The sequence below is a fragment of the Tenebrio molitor genome, chromosome 8, assembly GCF_963966145.1.
Source record: "Tenebrio molitor chromosome 8, icTenMoli1.1, whole genome shotgun sequence".
In the NCBI taxonomy this organism is placed as follows: Eukaryota; Metazoa; Arthropoda; class Insecta; order Coleoptera; family Tenebrionidae; genus Tenebrio; species Tenebrio molitor.
The window spans coordinates 5,396,964-5,415,722 of record NC_091053.1 but is presented as its reverse complement, the minus strand read 5'-3'; the positions used below and the strand labels follow the sequence as shown (position 1 = coordinate 5,415,722).

The 18,759-nt window shown below is 37.2% G+C and overlaps 2 protein-coding genes across 2 annotated transcripts in view; one reads left to right on the top strand and one right to left on the bottom strand.

Moving 5' to 3' along the window:
• The window catches only part of ss (spineless), a 69,661-nt gene that overhangs the window by 43,410 nt on the left and 7,492 nt on the right, over nt 1-18,759 (bottom strand). The window lies entirely within an intron of this gene.
• LOC138137396 (cytochrome b-c1 complex subunit Rieske, mitochondrial-like) lies at nt 17,091-17,889 on the top strand. The gene has a single exon (XM_069056754.1). It carries the CDS (start codon nt 17,122-17,124, stop codon nt 17,815-17,817), a length of 696 nt encoding a protein of 231 aa, XP_068912855.1. The 5' UTR covers nt 17,091-17,121; the 3' UTR covers nt 17,818-17,889.

Below are 18,759 nucleotides of genomic sequence, written 5' to 3'. Positions count from 1 at the left end.
TTTTTTTGGAATCAGAGAGAAATGCATACTACAAAGTTTATCGTGGGTTGAAAAATTCAACTGAGCCCCATAATCTCCCCTCGCATCTCGTAATGCCCCATTCTTTGCGTCAACCAGTTGCGCAATTAGCCGCAACCGCCGATTGTTTACACAAGTGACCTTGTCTTGTAAATTATTTTTAAATTTGTTCCGCTCGAGACCGAAAAAAAAAATACAAAAATCAGAGACCTTGAATTATTGTTTCAAGTTCGAACAATTAATTTATCGTCGAGTCTGGTTCTCGGAACGCAATTACCCCAACTGTTAGTTTTGATTTGTGAAACGGGTCGAAATGTACCCTCGGATGATTGATTAGAGGCCGACGGAAGGACATGGGCGTAGGCCACGGCACGGATGAAAAACACCGATTTTTACCTGAAAGTTGTAATTTGTTGTGTAATGCGAAAGTTGATTTCTGGGTTTTGTAAGAGCGGGGAAGAAGTGACAAAATGAGGGGAATTTGTGGGGGTTTGATAACTTTTCGAGAACCTTTCAAGAATTATTTTCTTATAATGGTGTTAATAAATAAACTGTATATGTACATGTATTTTCGTTTTTCCAGAAGAATCTTTGGGATGTCGCTTGAATTCATAAATTTATAAATCTTTGACAACGTACAAAAAATTTTATTTGCTTTTGGATTTCTGATTACAAACATAAAAATAACAATTCCAAACGGTAACCTTTCTTTCCTATCCTCCACCCTTTTCTTTTTCTATCCTTTCCCTCCTCTTCCATCCATCCTATCCCCTTCTGTATTCATTCAATATTTCTCCCCGTTCCTTTCTCTCCTTCTCTCGCATTTTGCTACATCCATTCCACGTGACAATGGTCTTTCTCCTCATAACATATTTTGCACCCCTCTTCCATTTTCTCTCGTCTCGTCATTTTTCTTTCTTTTGCACTCTCTCTCCCCAGGTACTCCGGAATTTCCTCTCTCATACTCTCTGTTGTATCGGGATTCTCTAATTCTTTCCCTTCTTTCTTGCTTATCTGTGTCTTTGTCCCTTTCACTCAGCTCTACTTTCATCCATCTTCCTTTTGCTCTTAATCTTTCCACTTCACCACTGGCATACCCTTTTTTCTGGTAATAATTTTCTGTCTCCTTCTTTTCATGTTTTTTTTCTTTCCAGCATTCGGTTAGTATCCTGCACTCTTCCCTTCCATCCGTTTTGTTTTTTTGCCGCTCTCTTTCCTGCTTTCACTCTCAACTTATTCCTCTTACACTCTTCTTCCACTATGTACAAATGCTTTATTTTGCCCTACGGACTTTCCAATTCCTGATTACATTTTTTTTAAACATTCCACAGCAATTCCAAAAAATCAAAATAAACAGTTTTATTCCTATCCCCACCCCTTTACTTCTCTGTTCTTTTCCTCCCCTTCGCTTCCTCAAAGCTGTTTCCAGGTGGTCCGACTTTACTCTCTTCCCTATTTGAATTCTTCTACCTTTTCCCATGCTTCTTCGTTCACAATTCCGTAATTTATCACTGTTTCCCCCCTGCTATCTATTACAAGTCCGTTCCCCTTCTTCGTCCCCTTGTTCCCGTTTAATACCTCCCATCCATTTTCTTCGATCCATTCCATCAGTCTCTTCCCTTCTGCACTTTCCACCTTGACTTTTCTTTTCCCATCTCCCCTCTCCTCTTTCCAAATTTCTTGCTCCTTTTTCACCTTTTCTCTCGTTGAAGTCCCCTCTCAAGATTATACAATCTGTTTTCTTTCATTGTGTTTTCATCACGTCTCCTTGTTGTCTTTAACTATTTACTGTATATTGTCATTCTTTTCCATCATCTTTCTTTCCATGCATCCTTCTTCTCCTCCCTTTTCTTGTCGCTTTTCTTTCATCCCCAATTTCACCCCGTTATTATTCCCCCGGTAGCTCTTCCTTTTTCTTTTCTCTTTTTGCCCCTTGACGTTTCCATTTATAGGTACTCTTTCGGTAGCAACTTTCCCTTTTGTGCTTCTCTTCCGGTTTCCGTTTTCTTTGTCCATCTACCTTTTTATTCACCTTCTCTTTGTACCTTTTCTCACCTTACGTTTCTTTGTCCACTCCTAGTACCCCCCCTCAAATTATTTTTGTAGAATACGTAATTTCCCTTCATGTTCTAAAGTTTTCCAATATTTTGATTTTTAAATAATTATAATAATTTTGTAGTTACTTCAAACTAAAGAACTTTTTTAATTTTGAAAGTTCTAATTTTATCAAATATGAACCCTTCTGCTTCCATTTTGCCTTTAACCTCTCCTCTCGATTGATTTCTTTAGTGACGACCACAAAGAATAATTCCGTCCTTATTCCACCATATTGGCACAATCCTCTTCTTGGAAGATATCCTTATTTGGATTGTCTTCTAAATGTAGAGTTAATGTCAAGGATTCATTTTTCATCCCTTTTTGCAATCCATCTCAGGATGAATTCATTTTCCAAACGAGGAAACAAGATGCACTGACAGAAACTCTGAAGATTTTCTTCCAGATTTGTTTCAGTTATATTCCTTATACATCCTTTGATCAATCTGTATCGCTATATTTGTAAGGTGTTGACGCGGAATCCTTCAAGAGATTATCCTCGAAATTTACAGATAATCTATATTCAGAGTTATTCTCCAAGCTGTGATCTCCAGAGTCCCAAAATTGAAAGACCTTCATTATCGTACTCATTTTTAGATGCAGATGAAGATTGTAGATTAAAAACAAAGCAACAGCAGAAGGTGCCAACAGAAGAGAATCCAATGAAAATGTTTTGACATTTTTTTTAGTATTACATTTTGCTGGTAAACATTCTTTTCACGGTTTTTCTCCTAATGTTCAGTAGACCCCAAAAGATCTTTATGCAACAAGTGAGTAAAGTATTACTTTATTTTACGAGAAGGAAAATTTGCCGCTCGAGCGAAGCGAGTGCGCAAATCGGCCGAGTAAAAAAAATATACTTTACTAACGAGTTGCATACAAAAATTTTTTGGCGCCCGTAAGTTTAGATAACAATTTTTTCGAACTCAAAATTTGAAAATTTTCTCCTGTGTGAACCCATGGACCCACTCATGCCAAAAAAATCCCAATTTACACACGAACTCGTTAAAAAAACTACTAACTATGAATGAAAAATTTTATAATTGCGTTAAAAAATGACACGCTACGGCATTTTTTTTTTATGCAAAATGCGTGCAAAAATGAACCGCTATGGCACTTTTTTTAACGCTGCTTGACCGATTCAAAAATCACATATTTTATGAACGGAAACGAATGAAAAAACTTGCATTTTTTTGACGGACATTAAAAAAAATAGTTTTTGTGTTATTTTTGGTTATTAATTAAATTAATAAACCAAAAATTTTCCACCCCAAACCCCTTGAACAATTATTGCAAACCATCCCAACTAGGAATCTCTGCGAAAAATTTTGCAAACACTCTAAATGCTTTGGAATGATGCAATAAACAATTAAAATTAGTTAATTTGATACCTATTATTTTCATCTCAGACCTGAAAGGTTTATCTTCCTCAAAACATTCTCCTTTGTTGCTAATTTACAAATTTTAATCAAGTAGAGATTTATTACCAAAAAGCAAATCAAATTCATACATAAGTTTGCATCTTAAAGACAAACTTTTCAAAACAATTTTAATTCAAAAAGAATGAGAAAGTTAAGCAACACGAGGGAAACTAATATTTGGATGGGTGGCCGCCACTGTTCACGTGTAAAAAGTGGGCGTACAACAAAAATAAATGATAATATAAAAAAAGCTTTCAAATGAATTATCATTCCTTGATAACATAATTACATAAACATTTTTGTTTTATAATACAAAAATTTCCGATAATATTGCGGAATCTGGAAAAGTGCCCCGAATGCTTGCAGCGTTTCCACGTTGAATGGCAAGGGAAATCCTCTCGAAAAGGAATTTCTTTGATTTTGAATCGCCTGATAGAAATATCTGTAGGTAATTATTAAAAGTACGGCCTCGATGCCGTGCCTCCATTATCGCTATCAGCAAAATCAACCAATCGACGCGTTAAATTGGTTGCTTAAATTCTGGTAATGTGGTTCTAAATGTATTAGAATTCTAGCTCGTAGTAGCAGTAGTACTCATGTAAAATTCTCTTGTAATAATTTTGAATTTTATACGAATCTAAATTTTATTTCGGAGGAAGAAAGTGAATGTAAATTTGTCTCTTGTAGACAAATTGCGAATATGTTGTCAAAAAGCAGTAAAAGTTTAAAAATGCAAATATAATCATGGAGATGATGCAGGTGTAGCGTGGCATCCCTCCCGGATGCACCTTCCTCGTCGGCGCCCATGTCCGAGCGCTTCACAGGTGGGCATCGTGTGTCGTGATCGTGGGTCATAGTGATCACGTTATCTCGGGTGTCATGTTTTGTGTGATGTGTATGTAATCCATAGTATCCATGACCTATCCCTCTGGTTCGTTCGTGTTTGATTGTTTCGCGTGCCGCGCACAATCACTCACAGTCTCCACGCACCATCCTCCCACAACTTCCCTTCGAACGAACTCTTCGTCTAACTGCTTCCACTACGACCAGTTGGTTCTTTGCCGGCGCAATGTTTACGTGGAATGCGCACATTTCCATTCATAAAGTCGACGACGGTTTCGTGGCTTCGTCTATTAACCGTTCGTGGAACGGATTGCCCTAATCGGACGATCAATTCGGCAGGAGCACGTGTCCTGCTGAATCGGCAAGCAGGACTTGCGGATCTGCCCGAAGAGTACTGTCGCTTGCACGATATGCTGCAGGGATACTGCTGAACAGCGCTAACTGCGCTCTGCCGTGATGACTAATTACCAGATGATCATTTTGGAATATGTTGCAAGTCACAGTTCGTTGCGTTCACTTTTGAACAGCGTGAACCTGGCTTTCATGTAATAAACAACTACTATAATTGACAGTTGTAGATTTGGGAACTGTGAAGATTGTATTTTGAAGAATGTGCCGTAATCTACGATATGCTACAGAACTGGTACTGACCAGTGTGAACCAGGCTTTGCACCAGTACTAACAAGTCTTGGTGTTGTTACAGAATCAGATTTTATTTAGTCTTCTGTACGTTCTGTTTTGTAAATTAGGTCGGTGATCCTCGACGAGTGGCAACGGGAGTCTATCGCGCGCGCCGATTGGTCGGCGGACCCTAGGGGCGGTCCTACCGTTGGTACTAAAGATTGGCTAAGCTCAAAAAACACAATCTCAACTTGAGAAAACAATAGCGTGGTCAATCAACGACTTAGTTTTAGAGTCTCGCGCCTAAAAATTTCTTAATTTCTTCTGTACAGCTGCTTAGTTTGTTTATTTCGTCTGATTCTGTCCCCTCTGCTCTATTTTCCTTCTGCTCAAGAACACGACCTTGACACTCCAACTAGAACGTCCTTCTCCTCTTCGCAAACGCCAATTTGAGTAGAGACCGCCAATTTCGTATACTTATTAGCGGGTTTAACGGCTGTTGAAGAATAAACACAGACGAGAACATTAAACGGCGAACCGTAATTACAATATACATTTTTCAACATTAAGTACGATCCGCAGACCAGAAAATTGCAAGTGGCAACTCTAGGAGTTTCCCTTTTTCGATGACGCTGGATAATTGCAGAATTCGGAGCGATAAGTAGCGGCGGTTGTTACAACTAATGGTCATGTTCTAATACGCAAGGGTCGACGGCGTAAACGCCGCAATTAGGTAATTATTTGCAATTTTAGTAAATGACGAAAATTTTCATACGGACGTATAATCAGGAACGGATCGACACGACAATTGTCCTATGAAATGCGCTAACAATGGAATTATGTAGTGAGTAGAAAAGTTCTTGTTCCCAGAAATGTTATGTCAGCTGACTTCTATTCAACTTCGTATGGAAAACGGTGCGTAATTGTTTTTGATATGGTAATAACAGTGTGCAAATGGAAGGACATGACGATTGTTCTTGCAGTTTCCTACTTACGATTGAACTTCGAACTTTCCCTCTTACTATTGTCATTGCTAAATTATCAGGTTTTGTTACTTTGGCGTATATTCTTCAGTACCAGTTCTGACAGAGGTTCAAGACTCATTCTTTCACTTATCAGCAGAATTTTTCTTTTTTTGGTAACCAAACCATACAACACGATGCAAATTCTTGTTAATGATTAATTTTATTTTTAATATGTTGCTTCGAAAATACTAGAGAAACCAGGACTAAACGAATGAACGAAGAAAAACGCGACCAAAATGCGTAGAATGGAAGAAAAGAAAAAAGAAAAGATTTTTGAAGAAAGTCTATGATTTATTATAACAATAACATAATTACATAACATTTTTGATTTACAATGCAAAAATTTCCGATAATAATGGGGAATCTGGAAAAGTGCCCCGAATGCTTGCAGCGTTTCCACGTTGAATGGCAAGGGAAATTCTCTCAAAAAGGAATTTCTTTGATTTTGAATCGCCTGATTCCGCGATAAGTCGGTTTCCGATGACATTAATGAAATCGATGGTTTCTTTGCACCAAGGGCCTAAGGTTTCAAAGGCTAAACCTTTAAATATGTAGTTTGACGAAATAATTGAAGAAAGTTGAAAATAGCAAATAGAAGATATTTAAAGAAATAAAGAACAACTCATCTGTTTGCATATTCATCTTATTATGATTGTTGTTGGTAATATTTCTTGATAATAATAATAAAGGGATAAAAAGCTTCATTTGTTTATCTATTTACCAGAGAGGTTAGTGAGGAGGGAGGATTTATCTCCCATAGATGGGAGATTCAGGGAAGATACAAGTCGATGTGGGGAAAATACAGGGAGATTCTAGGGAGATACAGGAAGATTCCTTGTAGAAGCAGGGAGAGATACAGGAAGAATAGGGGAAATTGGAACATCTAGCGAGATACATCTGACAATACGGCTTGGTTTTAAATAAAAATGGACAACCACGGTATAATCTATTGCGCAATTAGATCAAAACACGTGTTCTACATGTTCCCGATTGTTACCCCGAGGACACTGTACAGGGTGATTTAAGTTTTACCGCCCGAGCGCAAACACCCACTTTTAATCGATTCAAAATTCTCAAAAAATTCAAATGATTGTGTATCACGCTAGAACGTTCTGTCAAAATTTCAAATTTTTTAATGAAACAGGTAAATATTTAGTTTTAATTCAATAACCGCTACATTAATTTACATAATTTTTCACCGAGAGTCCTTTCAAACATTTAGGAAAAACTTTGTCATTAAAATCATGAAAGTATCAACCGCTTTTTGAAATACATAAATGGAATTTGATATTAAAGTGCAAAATTTAGCAATGATTTATTATTTAATTGGGCGGTCACTTTCACAAAAAAGGTAGATGTGGGTTATTTATGGTACTAGAAAAGTTCCTAACAGATGTTTACCAACAATGAGGTATTTATTTATGACACTGCAGTTGTAATCTTGGTCATTTTTCCCTCTTAATGTTAAAATTGGAATAATTCAAAAACTAATAATTTTCTTTTGATGCAAATTTCATAAATGTGTTCTTTGAATTAATTATGAATTATGAGTGTGAACGGGAAAAAATTTTTTTGCTCAAAATCAATTTTTTAAATTTTATGGCTCTGAATGAAGTGATACGGGAAAATTGATTGCACACGTTTGAATCCTTATATGAAGGGAATGTAACCCTAAAGTTTCGTAATTTTTACTAATTTTTTAATAGGATTAATCGTGCGGGTGGTAAAACTTGAATCACCCTGTACAGTAATTAATTTAGTTACTTACTTGTTTCTCTAGTTTGGGTAATTGACGTACATAGTAAGTACAATACTTTATTAACACAACTCAGACAAGTGGACATCAGTAGAGTGGGTTCAAGTCGAGAAGTACATCGGCGCTCCTACGATTCACGTGACAATCACCTAGGCTAGACACCACGTGATGCGTACTTTTGTTTGTGGGCGTGCTCTACTTGTGGGCCCATGACAATTGACAATATCGCCTCACTTCAGAAGGCAAAATCTATTTTCTGATAAAAATGGGCTGTTTTTGAAAAATCTGGTCCAGTTGTAATACTAGAAAAATGGGTTGTTTTCATCTATTTACTGATCTATTTACATTTATGTATTTGTCTGTTTATCTTTGTTCCTGTTTGTCAAAACTGCCGGATAACTGATCAGGATAACATATTTTTGAGCCATTAAAATCTATCTTGCATCAACTTCTTCCACCAATAGGCAACTGCTGAGAATTGAATACTTCCAATTACGGCACTTTAGGATGCAGCCTTTTTCGTCGTCTTTGTTTCTTTGTGGAAAACGAACCAGCAATTATTTTTAATCGCCGATGCATCTGACCACGAATCCTATATTTGTCATACAAGTCTAATTAGTGCTCGAACGGGCCCCGGTAATTATTGCAATTATTAATCGGCGGCGTCGAAGACATATCTGGTCGGCAGGTGTCGAATGGCCTGCACTCGCCAAAATAATGAGTGTGGCAGCTGATACCTTAAATTAGGTAATTCGAGAAATCTATATTTAGCATTTATCATGCACATCCAGATCCCCTAATTTTATTAAGTGCATCTCCGATCGTCCTGTCGATAAAGGTGACAATTTCGAACTGACACGAATCTCTAATTTATGTACAGGACCAAGTCTTGAATGTTTAATAAGCAATTTTTATTGGACACGTCGCACACTCGATCCTAAAGTGTGATAACAACGAAAAAGACGTCCTCCGTATACTCCAAATTTGTGTCCGATTGAAAATGTTTGGAGGTCTGAACGAGTGGGGTATAATTACCGGGCAAGGTGTCCATCAAGCTGCCAATGCGGCGAGAAATCCAGCAATAAATCATAATAACGTAAAAATCTCTATGACACGATCATTAGCGCTGAAAAAAGCTCTCGGCGATCCGAAAAAAGCTCGTATTAAACAAACTCATACAAAATCCATTAGAGGTTTCTTGTATCATGTTTGAGGCTCGTAATAACGAATGTTTTCTTCTGCGGAGAGGAACAGTTTCAGGCAATTGATCGTAATTTGCGTTCCGGTTCGAATGTGTCCGACTAAAAGCACACAGATCGTTTGTCTGGCGGGACTTCCGGGAACCGGAAGGGCGCTCCGGGTTAACAGCGGGACTCGCAGGACCACGAGCTGCAACATTGCAATTAGCTGGGATTGAAGAGCGTAACTAGGAAATAAGATGTGGATAAGTATTCATATTTTATAGATGGTTGGAAGATTGTAGCGTGACCAATGACCGCCCGTTAATCCATCGGAGGATTGTTATTGAAGTGGGTAATAGAAAAAGCGAATCAGGAATTTTCATAAATCTCGTTTCCACGCTCGGATAAGCTTAAATTGTTTGTTTAAGTTTTCGGAAGTAAACATAAATCATTGCGTCGGATGTTGCTCGTTTTCTAATTATTTAAATGTGATGTAGAGATTAGCGGACCGCGGAGCAGTAGAAAATCTTAGACAAATTTAATTGAAAAGTAAAGATTTTGAAGGAATTTTAGAATGACAGTTTCGTGACATATACATATACAGAGTGTGGCTAAAAGCGTCGGAGAAATAATGCCTGGCACGATGGTACAGGTCTTGGATTATCTCATGGGCTGTGACCTTGGAAATATTTGCGCGATAAACCACTAAAAAATCTGTAAATGAAAACTGAAACCTACTTGAGGTCGATATTCGTCGTTTGCGCAGGTATGACTCATAGCCCATGAAAAAATCCAAGACCCTGTCTCTTCTCTGTCTGACATAGTGGTTCAGTTACCAAATTATAAAATTTTATTAAAAGAATCTAGAAATTTGAAAATAGGCAATAGTTATTTACATTATATATGCGGTAGGCTACATTTTACAGCCCGAGGTTTTTAGATTGAAACACGACCGCGCAGCGGGAGTGTTTTAACAAAAACCGAGCGATGTAAAATGCCTACCGCATTAGTAATGTATTAATCTTTTTGGCCGACGACCCATTAAGTACTTGTTTTCTCAAATTTGAAATTTGTTGTAACTAATAATTGTGCAAAACCTGTCAAAAACTGATATTTAATTAATGAAATGGCAGAAAGTTATCTATTATACCGATTACGCTTACGATTTACACCACAAGATAGCGCCATCAGACTTTAGAATAAAATAATTAATTTCCTTGTTATTTTACACACTCCGTGCGGTAAAATGACAGATAGTTTGATTAGTGTGTAAAAATCAAGATACCGTAGCTGTTCAAAATTTGTAACCATGTCATTTAGAGTTGAGGAATTTGCAAATTCTATTTTCTATTAAAAAATTGTTTTGAAAGCAGTCCACATTATTTTTTTATCCACTGCACTTGCAACTAGAAGAAAACGAATCAGAATCAAATCTCGGTGTTACAATTCAATCTTCGACCCTGGCCCGAGACAAAAAATTGTTATTGAAGTTGCAGCACGACTTGTGTGGTAATGAAACTTTTTTTATTTAATTAATCGTAACGGTTATTATCATTTTATGCACCGAGGAGAAAAATGATGGATTGAGGTTTGATCTGTGCATTAATGCGTTCAAGTTCCATAAATTGGAACTGTCAAACATATTTCTTTACGGGGAGGGTTTGTTCTGTATTAATCGTGTGGCTTGGGTATTGGCGTTTTGCGTCGTTTCATGGATTTCCAGCTCCATCGAGCGTTCCATCAACAACTACTAATTAAACGAGCATTACAATATTCTGAGGAGTAACTGTTTGTGTAGTAAGCATCGCACAAGTGATCTGAAAAAATCCACTGTGGAACGAAACCTACTCGTTAATTAAATGAAAATGGCACTAATCGAGGCGAAGATCTGCTCGTATATAATTTCTTCTTCACATTATGAATTCTGCGTTGTTGCGATTTCACCCAGGTTTAAAGAGTAAAGACCTCGTAGTCGCCGATCTTTTTTATTAAATATGTGTTGGCTTCGAGACATTGTTAGAAAAATTGCCGGGGCTTTACATATGCATTAAACAAAGCATTGTTATTTTTTATCGCATCGTTCCATTGTTATGATTTGATTTAGATTATTTATTACGCGAGTTCACGTCGATTGTCTACTCTCTGCCTGATCAAATTGAACTCGGTGATACTCGATTTAACTGAATATTTCCGTTGATAATTCCTAAATTCTGTGAAATAGTTTTTGATTCTCGTAAAGATGTGATTAGTCTCATGATGGTCTCCACTTACAATTAATTCAATCAAACCTCTGGTAAGGTGGCGGAGCGTGAAATTTTGGTATCGCTGCAGAAGACGTGGAGGTCATGGCTCAAAAGCACCAACACACACATAGGTATCTTAACAATTTAAAATTAAAAATTACACAAAATATTTAATAATTAATGTATCTCCATATAAAAAAAGCGAAATAATAAAATTATTATCCAATATTTGACCGGTTTCACTGAGGTTAAAGACGAAATGCACGGCGACGGCTCCAGAATTGATGCAGACCGCGGCAAACTCAATGCAGGTCTAATCCGACCACAGTCCCGGGCGAAAAATGTATGATTTCTACATAATTGCTCCTGATGAAAAGTATCTGGCTACATAGATAAAATTTCTGAGTTTGCTACAGGAAGAATTATAAATTATTATTGTAGGTTAGGTATCTATGACTGCTTCTCACTAGGTGTGACCGCTTTCAATGCAATGAAATCACCAATTTGACAATAGGAGATACGAAGATTTGGGCTCTGATATCTTTAAAAAGTCCAGGATACTAAAAATTACAAATCGCGATCATTCACCATTTTGGGAAAGTCGATGGACAAATAAAACTGGAACAAAAATGACAATCACATAAGTCAAAATTTGCATCGTTTAATTACGGCTTTATCACAAATAGGTTAACTTTGGTATGACATATTATACAGGGTGTCTCAGCTAAGACTTTCGAGCCTAATATCTCGGTTATTTGCCAACGGATTTTTATGAAATTTAAAATGCAGATATTTTAGACTGTGGAGGTTCAATTAGTAATAATGAAATTACTTCAATTTAAAAAATGTAATTTTAACACATGTTTCCTTTATCGAAAATTATGCGCGATTATTATTAGATTGTTAAACATAAAAAAATAGGGGTCTACACAAACAATTAAGTAAATCACTTGTCTGATTCAACGAAATGATTAGATTTTGTCGTTAAAAATGTAATGTAAAATTTGAAGGTACATATTTGAGCAGTTACCTTTTGAAACAATTGATAATTACACACTTTAAAGTCTGTCAAAATTGGGCGCGCTTTATTACAAACGTCAAATTGTGAAAATTTATTGAAAATACTCTAAAAATAGACTACAGCGGCGGAAATTTCAATATTGTTGAAAAAGGAAAAAAAATTTGCCTATGGAGAGTGTCGTAAGAACTTCAATGACACAGTTCGTTTTCTCGTGGAACACTATCCAAATGTAGGCTTTACAAAATGTAAGGTTAAGAGAGTTGTCAATTTATTTGAAGACACAGGAAGCGTACGTGAACTAAATTACCTTGCTAAAATGTCCCGATCGTGTTTTAGTCCTTTATGGAAGAATTAAAGCATCCAGTATAATAAATTACGTCCAAATGTTGTCTTTAACTTTGTAAGTGTTTGTAAGGTTAGCAAGATAAATGTCAAATATGTCACCTGCGCTTCTGCGAAAAGGGATGACAAAAATTCTGCAAAATTGCGCGTTTGTTTCATACGCGTCTACGTTTTTGCATTTGCAGTCACGTTTAACACAGATTTTGGCTTTTTTCTTACAAACCAGACGTCTTTCAAGGACGAGTTTTTCTCTACAGCATTTTTTATTGACGATCAAGTTTTTATGTAAATCTTAATTGATTCAACATTTTAAAAAGGCATGTAAAAATTACGTTTTTAAATTTCACAAAAATCCGCTGAAAAATAACTGAATTATTAGGCTCGAAAGTCTTAGCTGAGACACCCTGTATAGATACTGACAAATATATTGACAATTGAATAGTCTGATTTACATAGATTAAATTTTAAGTGTCCCAGTTTTATTTGTCCATCGACTGTACATCGGATAATTCTGACAGTGTTGTAGACTTTACTACATAATATGGAAACTTCAAGTACCAATAATATTACAAGGGAAGTAGGAATTACTGGTGCCTTAAAAGTTGAAAATTGTAATATGTAACTGCGAAAAAAAAACTAAACGAGTTCATGTCCGATTTTTTGTGTGATCCGCTTGAAAATAAAATAGTATACAGGGTGTCGCAAAATTAACGTATTCCAAGTCGGGGATCTTGTAGGGAAAAATCTCAGGAATCTCGAAAAAATAAAATAAAAAATATAGGGGGGGGGGTCTTTACAAAGATATATGAGTCTGAAGGTTCAAACTTTTCATCATGTTTTCTTCAAATAAAAAATATAAATGGTTGACATTCATTTTAAATATGGTGAGGATGATTATGTAAAATATTAAAATATAAATGAAAAGACATTTCTTGAAAAAACAGCTTTATCTCGAAAAAATAAAAGTTTTATTTTTCCAATGTTTGTTCAAAAGGGAAGTACAACCTAGCTAGAATATTAATCAGGTACTTTTGAACAAATATTGGCAACTTTGATATTTTTTTCAAAGTGATTACAGCAATTTTTTTTTAACATTTTTACTTGGTCAACAGGATGCCCCCTACTAAGCCCCGAACTCGGAATACGATAATTTTAAGGCACCTTGTATAGGTATCATTCGGAGTAAAAGGTCTTTTTGTGCTTCGCCTAGTTACCGACCTCAACTTTGTCTCGGTCTTCAATCCCTGGGCTTACCACAAAAAGACTCACTTCTACTCTTTATGACATAATATAACGGGTGACTATTAAAATTTTCACTTAGGGTTGGCTATGGATCATTCTTTGTTTTCCGTTGCACCTTAGACACTGACAAGTTTGACATTGCAATAAATGTTTTTTCTCTTAATTTGGTTATGTTTCAATTGTACTGACTGACATTTGTCGTTCGTTTTTGCGTGTGTCTAAAGTAACAGAAAAAATAAAAACTCGTTCAAAGCCAACTCCAAGTGAAAATTTTAATAGTCACCCGTTACTATTACTTATTCATTTCATATTTTCACCTTACTTTACTTCTACTGACTTTATTCATAATTTAAAAAACTTCAAATTCAGTTTTTGGAACGTGTATAAAATTTTTGTACCTTTCATTTATGCACTTATGTAATCCTTTATGCTTTATCTACCTTGTTATTGGTTTAAATTTGTTTTAATTTTATATATATTTAAAAGTTGTAATGAACTTGAAACACGCCACAATGTACACATTTTTTCAGCTTAATTTGCATTTTATGCAAGTTTATTCCGAAGAGAACTCCACAAACGGTCGGTTTTTTATCGTCTCATTCCTCATTTTTTGCAAACCACATTTTCAACTTTGTCTAATAAAAAAATAAACATAAAACTAAATCCAAATAAAAAAAAAAAGAACACACAGAGAGGGTTCAGAAAGTAAACGACTTCAAGAATAAGCTTCATTTTTGTTCTAGCCTTCCAGACCCAGCAGATGGCGCCACCATCCTCTTTCAACAACCTGAACAGGCGAAACCGGTCTACGATCTACTTCGTTGAAGTTTCCAAATGAAATTTATTCACTCCTTGTAAAAAATGAAGTACGTACAACTTCACATTTTTTAATTTTTTATTTGTAACAAAATCTATCGAGTGAAAATTTAAATTGTACATATGACACACCCGTTATCACCATAACTTTTGTCGTAAAAATAGAAAAATGGCCCCTCGGGAGTACAGACCAGAGGGTGATAAAAACATACTGAATATATCATGGCTGTTGAAGTTGTAAAGTTTAGTCCAGTACAATCGAAAAAGCTTTTCACTTTGTTTTGTCAGTACGACGTTCAGCTTGTATCGGGTGTTCTTTTAAATTTATCCTCAAAGTAGGCGTTGAGAGTCGATTGTGAACGCACCACAGATTATTATAGATCACGGTTCAGTTAAATCTAATCTCACTTTTTGCGTTGTTTGTGTTTTTACTTTGCAGACTGACGAGTGGTGCGTTCACAATCGACTCTTCAACGCCAACTTTGAGGATAAATTTAATAAATGAACACCCGATATAGAGATTTCAGTTCAAAACAAAAAAAATTGAAGCTAGTATTTTTTTTAATTGGATAGGTAGACCATAACATCAATCTAAAACTACTAATAATAAGTAATAATAAAATAAAAATTTATTTTTATTTTATTATACCAGTCCTAGACTGTGTAACAAATTTTATTTTAGTTTCAATGAATCGATTGTTATTATTATTATTATTATTATTATGATTCGATCAGTTAAGTTAAGCAATGATGGGCATAGTCAGTGTTTGGATGGACTTCAATTGTTCATGACTTAATAGAAATATTCGTAATGATAAATAAATTCGGCCTGGATGCCGTGCCCTCTTTAGATTTTGAAGGCCTAAGTTGACAAATTGAACTGAGATTCTCCAACAAAGTCGTAAGTTGTGCGGAATGAGGCCTAGTGACATCTTGCTGATTTGTACCACCTGGCAGGGTACGAACATATGGTAGAACGATGAACCCTATCGATATAACTTCAAGCTGTCAGTTTTGAACGAAAATTGCACCGAGTTTCATTTCGTTCGTTTTGATCAGGACAAAATAGGGTGAAAGAGCAGAGGATGATTTCTCGTAATGAACGCGTTCCGTGATTGGTTGTCGGTTTCGGCGGAAACGCTCCCAGCTTTAATTCCAACCGAAGTGGAATAAATCGCCCCAGTTTGCAGATTTCGCTCGTAAAACCGGAGGGGGTTGCAGTAATCCATTATTAGCGTTGTAAGTGCAGGATTTGCTTATCAAACAGCGAATTAGCATATCATAATAGAATTGTTGGAGTGAAGCACACGGTCTTAATTATTATTTTTATTCGTTCCATAAAACGGTCCGTTTTATTCGTAATTCGGTTATGTATTCAGACACGACAGGACATTTCACCAGAAAACAACAACGCCGACGACGAAAACAATTTATGTATTCTTGGAAAAATAAAACCGACAATTTACCGATTACCAACACAATAATTTCGTTTTATCAGTTCGGCTATTCCGGGGGGTGGAAGTCGTCGCCGGAGCCGAACCGAGGGAGAGAAACATTTCGCATGTTCCGAAGAATTTCCATAAACGAGTGTCATAAAAATATTTTATTTTTGTGAAATGGCTGTTATATATCAAGCAACCCTCCACGAATAATTTCCCTCTCGTGGGCGCAGCGCCCTTATCAGATAAGAATTTTTTAGGGGAACATAATTATTAATGAATATGCGTATCCACGAAAAATGTACACGGTAGCGTACCGTAATTCGAGAGATCGTTAAAAAATCCCTTAAAATTCGCATGTATAAGCAGGCCTCGAACAAGCCGCCTCGGCATACATTAACTCTTCACTTGGGGTAAATTATGCTAAATGAAGCGTACACGGCCAATTGAACTGATCATTTTCTGATTGTAATGATACGGTAGCTGATTCGTCGACGAGATGCGATTATTGTCTGCGATCGATGGAATGTTAAATGGCGGATTTGGAATACCCGTGAGAATACCCTCGACCCATCGAGATTAGTGCCGCTTAACACTGGCGGCTTCCATTTAACCACCAGACCATGAATAATTAAAATACGTGTTTAAAGTGTCTACTGAATTTTGATGGGGCTCTCCTTAATATTCACAGATTACCCCCTTTAATCTAAATATTCCTGCTGATAACACTCCTGCATATTTCGAATATTTCCAAAAAGGAAAACATCCCTCTGCTGGCTATAAAAAACCTCGCTGATAAGAGCTTGCCGCGGGGACAACTCCGTTTCAGCGGGTGCTATCACCAGCCCTCCTGTTCGCCAGATCTAGCCTCCACAGATTAATTACGAGTACTACCAACATTAAAAAAGCACTAGTCTTCTGTAATAATACATAGTAACTTTGTTGTTTGCGCCGACGCAAATACAAAATAAAATACGTTGGCACTCCTACACTTTCATATTTACTTAGGTAGTTGGCTACGTCTCAAACTGTCAAAATTCCTGTCACTTAAACGTCACCATGTCAAAAATCCTCTCCACCTCTTCCCTTTGGCGACACTTCGCGCGTGCTTCAACCATCCTCCAAACCACCCCATTGCCGCCACCTCCACCCCTCCTCACCTACGCCCACACCGACATCAAAGTCCCCGACTGGACCCCTTACCGCCGCAAGTCCGGCAAGAATCCCACCGCCAAGAGCTCCGAATCCGTCGACGAAAGAAGACTCATCCCCTACATGGTGGCGGGTGCCGGCCTCACGATCGCCGCCTACGGCACCAAAAGCGAAACCATCCGCCACGTCGTCTTCATGGCACCCTCAGCGGAGGTCCTCGCTTTGGCCAAAATCGAGATCAACTTGGAGGATATTGGCGAGGGTAAAAACGCTACTTTTAAGTGGAGGGGCAAGCCGTTGTTCATCAAGCACCGCACCCCGGAACAAATCGAGATTGAGAGGAACGTGGATGTGTCGACCCTGAGGGATCCGGAGCACGACAGCGATAGGGTGAAGGATCCCGAGTGGCTGGTGGTGATAGGGGTATGTACGCACTTGGGGTGTGTGCCGATTGCTGACTCCGGGGATTGGGGAGGGTATTATTGTCCTTGCCACGGCTCGCATTACGATCATTCGGGGAGGATCAGGAAGGGGCCGGCGCCTACTAATCTGGAGGTCCCGGAGTATAAATTCACGGATGAGTGCACCCTAGTGGTGGGTTGAAGAATCTACTTGTTTGTCGTTTAAATAATTATAATAACAATTTAATTAAATAAAATCGTTACGGAAGGAGAATTTTAGATTTATGAATCTGCAGTATGTAGTACCTATTAGTTTCCAAGGTCACAGCCCATGAGAGAATCCAATACCTCTAGTTTATATTCCACTGAAGGGTAAAGTAAGAGAGAAAAGATAATTTCTTCCAATTAGAAGAATTGCAATTTTTAATTATGCAGTTCAATAAATAAAATTGTTCTAAATGTCGTGCGAGTAATTATTGCAAGTAGGATAGTTAAATTAATAACTTAATTAAGATAATCAGGTTTAGTTAAGCATAGATTGTGGTGTTATGGTTTCTTAACAAGAAGACCAAAGAGTCCAAGGTAGAATCAGCATAAATCCTGGTGTTCCAAAAATTATGCAAAAAGTGTCGTGTCCTTTTGACATTTCTTGACGCACCGGTCAGATCTGTCAGGAAAATTACAAGAGGAATTATTCCACTTAAGTAGTTGACGTGTTAATGAGCCTCTTAATTTTCATAATACCGTATCCAACCCCATTTTAAAATTAATAATTCGTCATAAAACTGTTTTAAATAACAAATCTGCCATTATGAATGTGTAAATATTTTAATCCGCTCAGCTCCCTCGACCCAATAGAATGATTGCCCCAATAAGCCGAAAATCTCAACATTGTGGAAAAAACAAGTCCGCCGCCATCGACGATAAAATTAAAATACGCCGGCCACATAAAATCCCCGTGTGTATTAAAAAGGGGCAATAAACATCCAGGAAAGGGCGCATGAATCATGAAATTGTTAGTTCGATGCGTCGCCGTGGGGGCGCTGGCGCGGGGGTGTGTCCGGATTTTCTGCCAATGCAAGAGGGTGATGTCGCCTTGGTAACGATCGGAAATTCGAACGTCACAAACGCGGGGCGCGATCTT

Bases quoted from the DNA above. Each gene is read 5' to 3' on its own strand.
- LOC138137396 (XM_069056754.1), top strand. From the start codon at position 17,122: ATGTCAAAAATCCTCTCCACCTCTTCCCTTTGGCGACACTTCGCGCGT.